General features: G+C 41.1%; 1 protein-coding gene across 1 annotated transcript in view; it reads left to right on the plus strand.

The window, feature by feature from the left end:
* DOCK2 (dedicator of cytokinesis 2) overlaps positions 1-13,711 on the plus strand; it is a 416,651-nt gene that overhangs the window by 169,734 nt on the left and 233,206 nt on the right. The window contains exon 27 of the mRNA XM_061188995.1: positions 8,715-8,810. Within this exon, the coding sequence (XP_061044978.1) occupies positions 8,715-8,810 (96 nt within the window). The remainder of the gene's footprint in view (positions 1-8,714; positions 8,811-13,711) is intronic.

Genomic DNA, 13,711 nt, shown 5'->3' on the forward strand with positions numbered 1-13,711 from the left:
CACATCTCTCCCTCTTCTCCCTGTTTAATGATTTCCTATTCATTTTTCCAGACCTTTTGGACATAGAAAATATTTTTCAAAAACATAAATGGGCTTCTATCACATGTGGTGCTCTGTAGTCTCCTTTTACTGATATATTAAGGATATCTTTCCAGATCAAGGAATATCTGTGCTCTCCTACTCCACTGTGTGGATAAGCCATCATTTATATAAGAGGATCCCTGATTTGAGGACATTTATCTTGCTTGCTACATTTGGATATTATAAGCAATACAATATGCTATAAACAGCTGTGCACACAAATGTTTGTGTTATTATTTACTTTGGACAAATTTGCTGAATGATTTATCATCTACAAAGTGCTGCCGCATCCATTCATTTCTGTGATCCTAAAAGATGGAGGCAGTGACAGTTACAAGCCTGGACTCTGGAGTCAGACAGGCCTGGGCTGGAGCTTGGATCAGCATTTACATGGTGTGTGACCACAGCCAGAGTCTATTCCCTCATCTGTAAATCTGGGATAATAGAAGTATTTCCTGCATTTCGTAGGGAGGGGCTTGCAGAATTCCTTAAGGTAATATATGCACAACATGTAGTAAAAGCTCAAAAAATATTAGCGATCAGTGTTAGAAATACCTGCAGAGAATCATGAGATTCTCAAGATAATTCTGATACTGTGGGTGCGATTATGCCTGTATACAGATGAGGAAACTGAGGCTCAGAGATGTAAGGTTGACCAGCACAAGAAAGGAGCATAATTAGTGGTAGCTCCATAACCTCTGTGCGAGGAGAGACTCTGTATTTTCGTAACCCTGAGAATCATTGCCAGAGAGGTTTTGGAGGGCCTGAAGCATCTCCCACCTCCCAGCACCACCGCACTTCGTATCAGGGAAGGAGCGTGGAATTAGACAGAGCTGAGCTTGGGTTCAGGCTTGGCCCCCAGTGAGTGGATAATTCCTGGGCAAGTGACTAAGCTTCTCTTACCCTCATATTTCACATCTGGGGCTTCACTGGATTTTTTTTAAAAAAACTAAATGAGATCATAGATGTCAAGTCTACATGCACAGCTCCTAGCTTATAGGATGACCTTAAGATTGTCAGGTAACAGCAGCGTGAGAATGAGAACCCACATCTTCTTTTCCTTTATTATCTCCCTCTACCACCAACTCAAACTCTCCCCTTCTAGAGAAAGCTAACCCACGGTGCAGACACTCATGACCACATGAAGGCATTGCCCAAGTCCTACCTGGGAAGTGGGGGGGGGGCGGGGTCCAGTGGGTAGGAGAGCCAGAGATGATGGGGTGCAGCAAAGCCCCCCTGCCCAACTTCACTGACCCCGACTCCCACTTCTCTTGAGTCAGCAGCTGCCTCTGTCGCTTGCTTCACACAATGAGCTGTTGTGCAGTGAAGTCAAGTCTTTCAGGATGGAAACCAGTTCACACGGGAGGAAATAAACTAGCATGAAACCCAGAACTCATGAGAAAACCACATCACCTCCAGGAGCCAAAAAAAGAGAGAGGGCGACTCTGCTTTAGGTGATGGCTGGTACTATCTTTTGGAATTTAGGATATTTTCTTTCTAGGTGAGTGTTTGTGGTGCCTTCAAGATCAGAAAGAGGTTGAAAAGACTTCTTCTATAGGAACACAGAGCAGAGAAAAATAGTAGTGGCCATAGATGTTATGGTCAGAATATGCATTATTTCTCTTTTGTTAAACGAACAAAGAAGGTCTTTGGGTTTAACTCTGTAGCTGTGACCTGGTATTCTTCATCTTAATACTGAAAAGAGGAGCTGGGATTGTCCTTGGCATGAACACAAGGACCAAGACTGTCCGCATGCTGGAGCAGGGGGAACAGTCGGCTGGACCTTGCTCAGTAGAACTGATTTTTCATTCTAGCTCTGATGACACGACTTGGCACTGGTCACATGACCTTATACTATTGCACCCCCTCCAAAAAAAAATTTGAACTTTTTCTTTCTGTAAAATTAGGAGCTGCGTTAGAACTCTTTTCACAGCTTCAGACATTTGTATTGCACAATCTCATTTTTTGTTATTTAACCATTATCCCATGTACTTTTAATATTTCTAATTAAATCAGCTCACTTATAAACACTTAAACATGAAATTTTAGGGTAGAAATCCCTGAAAAGATGGTAGATGAAACATAGTTATATATTTTGTTCCCTGTTAAAAACCTACTGAAAAATATTAAAGGGAGTTTTTTTAAAAGGAAGGTAGATATCAAGTGGAGAAGTAATAAATGACGCAGCAGACCCAAGAAGGGTGATTCATAAGCCAGCAGTGGGGAAAGCTGAAAACTCTTCCAATCTAAAGCAAAGATTCCCCCAGTTTCAGGAAATGGTAGTACCGGGTGCCGCCGGAGGTGGGATGAAGGAGAGGAGTTCAAACAAGTAGGATCAGTTGCAAGTCTGTGTAAGAAGCAGCCTGACTCCATGCAGCTGGGTCACTAGAGGTTTATTCTATAAAGAGGATAAAACAGCAGGCATCTGGAGTAGCATACATCAGGCAAAATCGAAGGCAGCGATGCCATACTCAAAACAAGCTTTTAATCAGAGTATGCGTCCTGGAAGCTGAAGGCTCCAGCACTTTCCTCCCACTCAGCTCCTGGAATGCTGGCAGCCAGGTCTTAACCCTTCAGACAAGAGACATCAGAGAATTCTCGTCTGTGTAATCGACCAGCCCAGACCGATCCAGAAGAAAAACTTGTATACACTGATACTTGAACCTCTCCTACTAACTGTCCCAACCAGATCATCCTGCAGTGAAGCTCCCAGACCGCAAGCTTTACTCATATGCCCAGAGTTGGCAAACAGCCTTCGAGTCACCCACACTGAAATGTGACCTACCACCACCGGTTACAGAGAACTAAGGAAGAACTCTTAACAAGAAAGAGTGCAAAACAGGCAAACAGAAGACGAGTAACTTGGAGGAAAACAGTGACTCCATGAGGCAAAGCAAACTTAAAGATAGGCAGAGAGAATTTTGAAAAATAGGAGAAGAAGCAATCATGAATTAGGGAAAAGATAGTTTTAAAACAATCATCCAAAGAACTAAGGAATATCTGATTTTTTTCCCCAAAATTGCTTTTTTTCATTTTGGGAAATGAAAAGTTGTACAAGAAATGGGAATTGGTCATAGTTTACAAAACATTTTAAACACCAACTATTGATCAAACCAAAATTACAGTATAGCTGTATGGGAAGAAGGAGAAATGGGAAGGATGCCAGGGCCTAATGGGGCAGAGGGGGGAACAACAGTGAAATCCTTGTCTTATATGGTGGAGAGTTTACAGATAATACCAGAAAGAGGAAAGCATTTGCTTAAAAAAGAAGTAATGCAAGTGTGTTACTGGCAACATGGTCATAAATACCAAAATAACAACTACATCAGCTAAAAGAAGTAAAGAAGTTCCCCTGGCGAGGATAAGGTGAGGCACTGCTGTTTTGTTGTCTTGTTTTTTTAATGAACCTTGGAGAATGTTTTTAAACTACATACATTTGTAACTTTGATAAAAATAAAGAAATTTATATCACTGCCATTAAGTAGTCAGCATCACTTGTATAACGTAGAGCCCTCAAATGGTTAAAAATATCATCTTATACAATTAGATAGTGAGCATGTATCAGAGTTTTATTTGATAAACTAGGGAACAAGCTGAACAATGAAAGAGCTGATTCAAAAGTATTTAGAGTTCTTGATTTTTTTGTGGGAGAGAAGAGATGCTTATAGAAAATTGTCCTTACATGTAAGACAAAATTCTACAGATCAGTAGAACCTTTAGAGCACCAGCAAAAAACAAAACAAAAAAAATCACATTTGGTCATTTTTCTACAAGTTAACCTCCATCTTTATATAGCTATGATATATCTGGTTTCTAATCAATTGTAGATGGTTAATCAAATAAAGATACATTTCCTGAGAGGGTAAGAGGACCTTTCTCCTCTCCCCCAGTATGGGCTTATCAGAAATGCTCTATTTAAAAACCATGAGGATTAATCTCCAAAATATATAAACAGCTCATGCAGCTCAATATTAAAAAAACAAACAACCCAATCAAAAAATGGGCAGAAGACCAAAATAGACATTTCTCCAAAGAGGACATACAGATGGCCAAGAAGCACATGAAAAGCTGCTCAACATCACTGACTATTAGAGAAATGCAAATCAAAACTGCAGCGAGGTATCACCTCACACCAGTTAGAATGGGCATCATCAGAAAATCTACAAACAACAAATGCTGGAGAGGGTGTGGAGAAAAGGGAACCCTCTTGCGCTGTTGGTGGGAATGTAAATTGATACAGCCACTAGGGAGAACAGTATGGAGGTTCCTTAAAAATCTAAAAGTAGAATTACCATATGACCCAGCAATCCCACTACTGGGCATATACCCTGAGAAAATCATAATTCAAAGAGACACATGCACCCCAATGTTCATTGCAGCTCTATTTACAATAGCCAGGTCATGGAAGCAACCTAAATGCCCATCGACAGATGAATGGATAAAGAAGGTGTGGTACATAGGTACAATGCAACATTACTCAGCCATAAAAAGGAACGAAATTGGGTCATTTGTAGAGACGTGGATGAATCTAGAGACTGTCATACAGAGTGAAATAAGTCAGAAAGAGAAAAACAAATATCGCATATTAACGCATATATGTGGAACCTAGAAAAATGGTACAGATGAACCGGTTTGCAGGGCAGAAATTAAGACACAGCTGTAGAGAACAAACGTATGGACGCCAAGTGGGGAAAGTGATGGGGGCAGTGGTGGTGTGATGAATTGGGAGATTGGGATTGACATGTATACACTGATGTGTATAAAATGGATGACTAATAAGAACCTGCTGTATAAAAAAATAAATAAAATTCAAAAATTCAAAAAAATAAAATAGTAGGCTCAAAAAAATAAATAAATAAAATAAAAACCATGCATCCTCGTTTTGCTTTATTTCCAAGTTTTGGATCTTTTTCCTAAACACTTGCCATAAATATAACTTTAAAAATAAACACAATAAAAATGAAACGATTTTATTAAGTTCTAACTAGATGCTGTTGTGTACTGTCTGCTCTAACCTGAGGACTTTCCTCTTTGTTAAAAAAGGAGTCTTGCATGAACTAAAGGGGTATTAAAAACATATTAGCGCCAAAGAGAGATTTTTCTACTTGGTGTTATCAAAAGGATTAAAGAAAAAACTGAAAGAAGGGGATACCTTTCACATAATTTGATTCAAAGTTAGGAAATGCTGTGTCTGTGTATTATTACTTTAAATCGTCTCATATATGGTATGCTCTATTACAATTCTGGAAATACTGTAGGAAAGCAGTAGTTTTGAATCTCATCCTACAAAGTCCTTGGGCTGGCTTCAGGCCTAGGGTGAGCTAGGAAGACAGGGGTTGCCCCACCCACTTCGAGTTCTCCTTTTACTATGTTATGTAGTAGGTTTATGGATAAGATTTCATTTAAAGAAAGGACTCCAAGTTCCTTCCAGATCTCACAGCCTATGATTATTAGCAGAAAAAAGTCACTACAATTTGCAGCATGTTTAGGTTGGATGGATTAATTTCTTTGCCAGGGCCATAATAGGAAGACTGACTTTGTCATTTCAATTATAAGCCACTGTTTAGTCGAGCCCGGAAGACACTTTCCTGGAGGTTCCCTCCACTTGCCTGGCAGTGGATCAATTAACGGCGGGTGATTTGTGGCTGCATTTTTACTGCTTTGCACAGGTTTATCATCTTGAAAGTTTTCCATTTGCATATATGCTATACATTCTTTGGACGACATTTCGATATCATCCAGAGTTTAGATTATGCATTGCCTTGTCCTGCACTCTCTGCTACGTGATGGGAATCTGCAAGCCTGGCCGGAATGCTGCTGCAGACCTAGGGGAACATGAGTTGCAGCCACCACTTATTGAAGGCTTACTACGCGCCAACCCTTAGTATCGAGGGCTTTACCTGCAGTACTTTCTTTATTCCTCAAACCAGTACTTTGAGGTTTCTACTGTTTGCCACATTTTATAAATAAAGAAGCTGAGACTCAGAGAGGAAAGGTAATTTGCTCAAGGTCACCCAGCTCAAATAAGTAGAATTGAGATTCAAACTCAAATCTGTCTGATTCCAGAACACTCTGCTACACAGCCTCCCTTATTGGGAGCTTTCAGAGTGAAATGAATTGAATTTGTCAGTTTTCAACTTTTAAATACCAAACTTCCCAAGCAGTCTAATTGCTACTCTTTGGACTAAGAAGAAATGACTATTTAAAAGAAGCAGCGGGCAGGAGGGCAAGAGAAAAGGGTTTTATTATCTCTATTGGTAAAGGAAGAGATGTAATCCTGAAAAAAAAAATAACATGAAATGGAAACTATCATATAAATTTGCAATGGGCTTAGGTTGATGAAATTGCAAAGGAATGAAGAGAAGATAAGGGAGTAATGAAAAAAAGCACTGAAGATTTTCTAAAAGGGAAAGAAAAGATCAGAAGTCACTGAAGGCAGTTGGAAGTTGGCTCAATTGAAGGCAGGGTACCTATCTATCTTGACATATGGAAAGAGGCTAATGAGGTTCCAAAGTAACAACCGGAGATCTGTGTTCATGTTCCAGTCAGCCTGAGTGGGGTTTGGGTGAGGAGCAGGCTCTGGAGCCAGACTTCTGGGTTTGAATTCTTTTCCCTGACTTTCGGGCTATGTGACCCTGGACAAATTACTTAACGTCTCTGGCTTCAGTTTCCTCATCTGAACAATGGCGATCATAACAGCGTCAATCTTGTTGTGAGAGGAAGTAAAATGTTTAGTGAGGTGCCAGGCATTTAGTAAGAACTCCCAGAAAGTTAGCTATTGTTATTATTACCATAAGCATCACGCTCATATAATGCAAGAAATACGAGATTGTAAGTCAGTAAAAAGGCTTGAAGAAACAAACGGGATGGAAGTCAGGAGAGAAGTTCACCTGCAGCCAAGAAGTAAAGGGCGATTTTCTCTTGCCCACTACTGAGCATCAGGAGGAGATGCCAGATGTGGGGAAAGGCTGGATGGTGGCGGGTGAGCTCAAACCTAGCAAGAGATTGAGGTCTGGATGGATTTAATGGAGTATGAGAAATTATTTCTGTAAAATATATGCTCTGATGGAAGCTCTGGTGGCAAAGGTTCTTCTGGTGAGCTCCACAGGGCTGGGGAATCGGAGATTAGCCAACATACAGAAGAAGTGAGTCTGGGGCAGAGAGAGAAAGCAAGCTCTGGGTTATTCATCTTTGGGTGCCAGTAGTCACGGAAAGCACATTGGGAGGGGAGGGAATTTTTTAATAAGCACATCTTCTTTTGTTATCTCATTCTCCCTCCCCCAACTATGAATCTATTTTCCATTCGTTACATTAAGAGACAAACCACAGTTAAGTTGAATGCAGCAAAGATTAATAAGGTACTTATGAATGAGTGAGTGGTCATCTGCTTTTTCAGCCACCATTTATTTATCACTTTCTTGATGTCAGGGTCTGGTTAGGTGCTGGAGTCACAGGATGTTCCCAGATACAAGCCTTCATTTCTAGAGCTTTACTGTGTTGTGTCATGGTTCTCAGCCATCAGAATAACCCACATAAAATTCAGAAATCACAGATGTCCAGGATGTATCTCAGACCTACAGATTCTCCTGCAGTGGAATTAGGCGAGTGTATTTTTCCACCACGGCATGTGTCACTTTTATGTTCACGTCAACCTTGAAAGACTGGAGAGAGAACCTTCCAGTTCATAGATAAGGAAGTTGAAGCTCAGAAAGGTTAGGATGATAAGTGAGGTCACATAGCTGGCAAGGGCAGAGCTGGAACTCAGACACAGAGCTACTGAATTTATAATCCCAAGGCCCTTCCTCTTGGCCATGACCACTCTCCCAGGTATGCATTAATGAAAATCTGTGCCTTAAGTCTATGCCGGTAAAAGGATCTGAGGGTGTAGGTAAACATGCATGAAACCCTTGCCTACCCCCCAAAATGCTCAAAAAGCATCGGTAAGTCCTACCCAAGGTTCAGGGACTTGTATTTAAAGTGGACAGAACCCTATAAATGTTACAACCTGGCTCATTGTGGATTTCCTCCAAGGTGGATAATGCAGTGTCTACTGCACAAAGCTCTCCCATGTTACAGTTTCCATCACATAACCCCAGTCCCGGGCTCCAGAAACACTGCCTCCTTGTATTTGTCTCTGCAGCCTAGGGATGACAGTGTCCGCCTGCTGTTGCTAATCCCTAAGTTACCTTCTTTGGTGTCTCAGCTTTTTCATCACCTGTATAACCAATTTCCTGCATCAAATCCCCTCCTTATTCCAAGTTAGATCCTGTTACACAGATGAAGAAACCAAGGTTCAGAGAAGTTAGGTAACTTAGCCAATATAATACAGTAATTCTTGACAGAGTTACTATTCTGAACCATAAGTTTCTGATTCCAGAGCTTAAGCTCTTAATCACTGACCTATATTTAAGGTGGTTAGTGAAGTTCCTGGTGCCCAAAGCCAGGTGGTGATGGCCGTGGAGATATGATGACGACAGTGATTATGATGATGATGGTGCTGATGTGGATGCTGGCGGTAGTGGTGGCGGTGATCTTGGTGATCACCATGTTTGACAACTGTTGTATGTCCTTTGGGATGGGTATGCAGATACAGTGTCCCGGTTGTCACACAGATGTCTCTGATTGTGTTACAGGCCTTCACCTACCACCACATCCAAGAAATCATGGTCCAGCTTCTTCGCACGGTGAACCGGACAGTCATCACGATGGGGCGGGATCACGTTCTCATTGTGAGTAGATCTTTTCCTCTTGTCAAGCATTTCAAACTGGGGTCAAGGAATGAATTTTCTGGAACACCAGTTTTCGTCAGACACTCAGCACCAGTCGTTGCTTTGTTTTGGACTACATGGGTCAGATTTTTCCTACGTGGGTTGGGAGAACATGAGAGTTAACTCAAGTTGATGAAATAAAATTAGACTTAGAACTTGTCTACCAGGATGAGTGTACCAGATGAGTTGCGCCTCTCTGAGCCTCAACTTCCTCATCTATGAATGGTGGAAGGTTCTCTCACCAGAGAGAAGCCTTTTGTGTGTAAGGCATGTCCAACCATGTCACTCCTTTTCTTAAACTCACTGGTGGTTTTCCATCTCTGCTTGGCTTCTCTCTCCCTCAGGTCTGAGGGCTTGTGCCCTCCTGTTAATCAGATCTTGGCTTAGGTGCCATCCAATCAGAGAGGCTTCCCTGCCCTGACTGCCCTGTCTATAATACCCCACACCCCTCCATCCTCTTTCAATTTCTACGCCCTGCTCCTTCATGTTTCTTAGTACTTATCACCATATGAGTGAGATTATATCTATATCTATCTATATAGCTATATAAATTATATAGCTATATAGATAGATACAGATATAGATATCTATAGATTATATAGATATATAGATAGATATAGATATATATTCCTTTGTTTATTTGTTTATTGGCTGGCTCTCCTTGTAAGAATATGAGCTCCAGACTGAAAGGATTTTTGTCTATTTTGTTTGTTTGTATCTCTGGACCCTACAGCAGTACCTGGCATATAGTAAGTACTTGATAAATACTTGTTGAACGAATGAATGAAAGAATGAGTGACTGAATGAGTGAAGGAAAGAATGAAATGTACCAGGCAGGGACTCTAAAGTTTAATGAAGACAAGTACTACTCAGCTTTGATTGACCGACACCATGTGGGATTAGCCATACAGCTGCTAGAACTCCCAACTTCTTGAGAGAAACTAAAAATCCCCATACGTTATGTGACATTTCCTGATGTTTAAGTGTTGGCAGCTAACTAAAAAATATTTATAAACATTTTATGATCCTCAAACAGCTGGGTTCGGCTCTCAGAAAGCCAGTTTGGGATGTCTGCTTTAAACTGGTACAGTATGAGCCGGTTTGGGGATGTTGATGTCAATAACTATAGTCCTGCTTCATGGTTACAGAACTTAACATGCTGAGTGTTTATTCTAACAGTAGCCTGGCAAGGATTTGATCTCTAGAAGCAGCCAGGTGTAACAATCTTCTTTATACCCATTTGGTTCTGTCTACTCATGTCAGTGCATGGTTCCTTACTGTATATTATGTACATATAAAAGAGTGGTGACATCCTCAGAGGGCACCAGCAGTGCTGGGTACTCCTGCCTTACTGATGCAGAGAGCCATGTAAATCATTCTCTGTTGTTTGTCTTACTATCCTTCCACCTTAAAAGCATCACCATTTCTTATTCAGTTATAATCTTTCATATCTGCAGTTCCCATAATGCACCTTAGATAAACACTTTATGACCTCCCTAATCTTTATTCCTTCTCTTTGGAGCCAGACCTAAAGATGGTCATCCATCCATTTGGCTCATTCCATCTATAGCAGGCTCTTAACGCTCTGTCTCTCCTTCAGAGCAGTGATTCTTTAAAACAGTGCCTGGATCATAGAAAGCGCCAAATAACTGGTGTCTGTTATTATTATCTTCCTTTCTCTCTGGTACAGTGTGTCTCTCTGTCCCTTTGCGTTATCGACATAGGTGAGCATAGTTTGACCCTCTTTCGCGCTGAGACTTTTATCTGATGCTCTGTCCTGGTTGCTGGCCCTTCCACTGCACACTGCTCACTGCTGGCCTGTTCATCTTTGCCAGGAAACTCCCCTACTCCACAATGTTCAGCGGCTCCCCACTGTCTACCAAATTAAGGCATAAATGCACTAGTCTGGCCATTCGTAGCTTCTGTGATCTGGCCATAACCAAAATTTATAGCCTTTTCATCTACTTTTCTCCAAATATCCAGCCAAAATGGATGTCTGCATATTGCCTAAACATGCCTGGCAATTTTTCACTTTCATGCTGCTTTCTTTGTCTGGAATTCCTTTATGTGCCATCTTAATCTGTTGAAATCCTATCTAGTCTTCAAGGTCCAGCACAAATACACTCCCTTTTAAAGCTCTCCGAATCTCACCGACCGGTTGAGATCTCCCCATCTCTTCTAAATCACACGGCTGTCTCATCTTCTTTTTTTTTTTTTAACAGTTTCATTGAGATATAATTTAAATACTTTAAAATTTAACCATAATAAGCATTCAGTTCGATGAGTTTTTATAATGTATACAGTGTGCAACCATAGCCAGGATTCAGTTTAGAGCACTTTTTTCACCTCCAGAAGTTCTGTCTGCAGTCCCTCTCCGTCCCACTCCTACCCCTCCAGCCCCACCCCAGCTAGGTCAGCAGCCACTAATCTACTTTCTGTCTCTATAGATTTGCCTTTTCTGGAGGTTTCGTGTAAGGGAAATCAGACAATTTGAGGCCCTTTGTAGCTGGCTTTTTTCTGTAGCATAATGTTTTTGAGGTTCATCCATGTTTTAGGATGTTTCAGTACTTAATTCCTTTTAATTGCTGAATAGTATTACACTGTATGAATATATCGCATTTTGTTTATTCATTTTCAGTTGGTAGGTACTTGAATTGTTTCCGATTTTTGGCCGTTATGAATAATGCTGCTGTGAACATTCACATGCACATTTTGTGTGAACATATTCTAATTTCTCTTGGGTAGAAACGTAGGAGTGGAATTGCTTGGGCCTATGGGAAGTGTACGTCTAACTTTAGAGGAAGCTGCCAAACTGTTTTCCACTGTGTTTGTACCATTTTACTTTCCCACCAACAGTGTATGAGTGTTCTGTGTTTATCTACATCCTCACCAACACTTGGTATTGTCAGTCTTTTGGATTATAACAATTCTAGTGGATTCATAACAATTCTAGTGGCATCTCATTGTGGTTTTAATTTGCATTTCCCTGATGACTAATGATGTTGAGCATCTTTCCGTGTGCTCTGCCTCTTTTTTTAAGTCATTTTTATCTGTGAACTTGACATATATAGCTCCTCTCTTGTACCATAAGGCTTAGACCTATCTGTAAAATGGGGTAATAACAGACCTTCCTCATAGAGTTGCTGTGAGAATTAAATGTAATAATACGTGAGAAGCATTTGCACATGTGTTTCTTCTACGTAATATTCATGTGTTTATTCATTCAGTATTTTCTGAGAACCTTTTGTATACTCAGCGCAGAGGCTCAGAAATGAGTTAGACGTGGGTCTGTGCCCACAAGAAAACCATGACCTCCAATGGGATGCCTCTGAAGTACCTCAAACTCACTGTATCCCAAACCCAACGCATCACCAGCCCCCTGGAGCCTACTCCACACTCCCTGCGTTCACGATCTCAGCTTACGGTACTGACATCCTAGAACTGAGGAGCTGCCCTTGACCCCTTCCTCTCACTCGCCCACTGCTGCTTCCAACCACCTGCTAAGTCCTGCTGTTTTCAGCACATCTGACCTCAGTGCCTCCCCACCTGGCTCCCCAGTTTGCTCTCAGAGTCCCTGTACACGATCAGTCATCAGGCTTGCCACACTTAGTCCCTTGCAAGGTGATTTTCTGATTTTTGTGCTCATGCCCCCTACATTCTGTGGACCCCCTTGAGGGCAGGGATCACATTTACTCATTCTTTTATCCTTATCACCCAGAGGGTGCCTGGCTTACTGTGGATACTCAATAAATGCTTGTTGAGCGAATGAATGAGTGAAATACTCCCTGAAAATGTGGTGCTGTACCATACCTTCATATTTTTGTACATGCTTTTCCCTCAGTTTAGATTGCTTTTCCTTCTTCAAGGAACACTTTTTCTAAATACCGGGAACCCACATCTCAGGGAGTGTGGGAGAAGTGTAAGGAATTGCCTGCTCAGACTTTCCCTGCCCCCTGGGCTGATTCCAGGAGCCTTGCAGACGTTCGCAGTTGCAAGCTGTGTCCTTAGTCTCAATGACTCTTGGGTTTGCTGCTGTAATTACAGTGATAAGAGTGCTGAGTGGGGAGTACTAGAGGTATGTAACAAGCACGCCTCGCTAGGAGCAGGGATGTGCCTGAACTAGAAGGAAGAAATAAACAGGTCTTTCCTAAGGTTTGGCTTCATTTTCATAAACTGGGCCTTTCCAGCAATTCTTAGACTAGAACTAGCTCATCTAAATTAAAGAAAATGATGTTGGAAAGTAATTACTCAGAGGTCAGGGGTCCCTGTCTTAGTGCTGAAGGCCCCAATTTCATTTCAAATTGAAATCTGGCAAGGAGGAGAGATCCCCATTCCAACCATCACTTTTAATTTTCCAGATATGATTTTTATTGGTTAGTTTCATTACTCTGGAATATTAAACAGTCAATATTTACGGCAAACACCAGACGTGTCTAGTTCTTCTGAAATCCCAAGAAGGCCCGATTGGGTTTAGGGCTGGTTGTTCTCGTGTCATTATGTGGGATTAAATAGTGACTTTTTTTCTTATTTGTAGGAGTAGAAATGTTGCGATAAAATATATTAAGATTACAGGTACCATAGGGCTAGGATGGATTGATTCTTGTGCATAGCACATTGTAATTATCATTTGCTGGAAATAGCCATTCCTGATTTTTTCTGTAGATCGTCTGCCTGAACAATGAAGTGTTGGTGGTGACAAATGAGCAGGAGGAAAGTTTACAAAACAAAAAGCAAAAAACTTTTTACATGACTGCTGCCCTCTCTTCCTTTCTTTGCCAGAGTCTAATCTATCAGATAAATGTTTGTTTACTTAAATGACCAAGGATTTTTGACTCTGATGATGAGAAAGGCAGCATGGTTTG

Source organism: Eubalaena glacialis, chromosome 4, assembly GCF_028564815.1.
Source record: "Eubalaena glacialis isolate mEubGla1 chromosome 4, mEubGla1.1.hap2.+ XY, whole genome shotgun sequence".
Lineage (NCBI taxonomy): Eukaryota > Metazoa > Chordata > Mammalia > Artiodactyla > Balaenidae > Eubalaena > Eubalaena glacialis.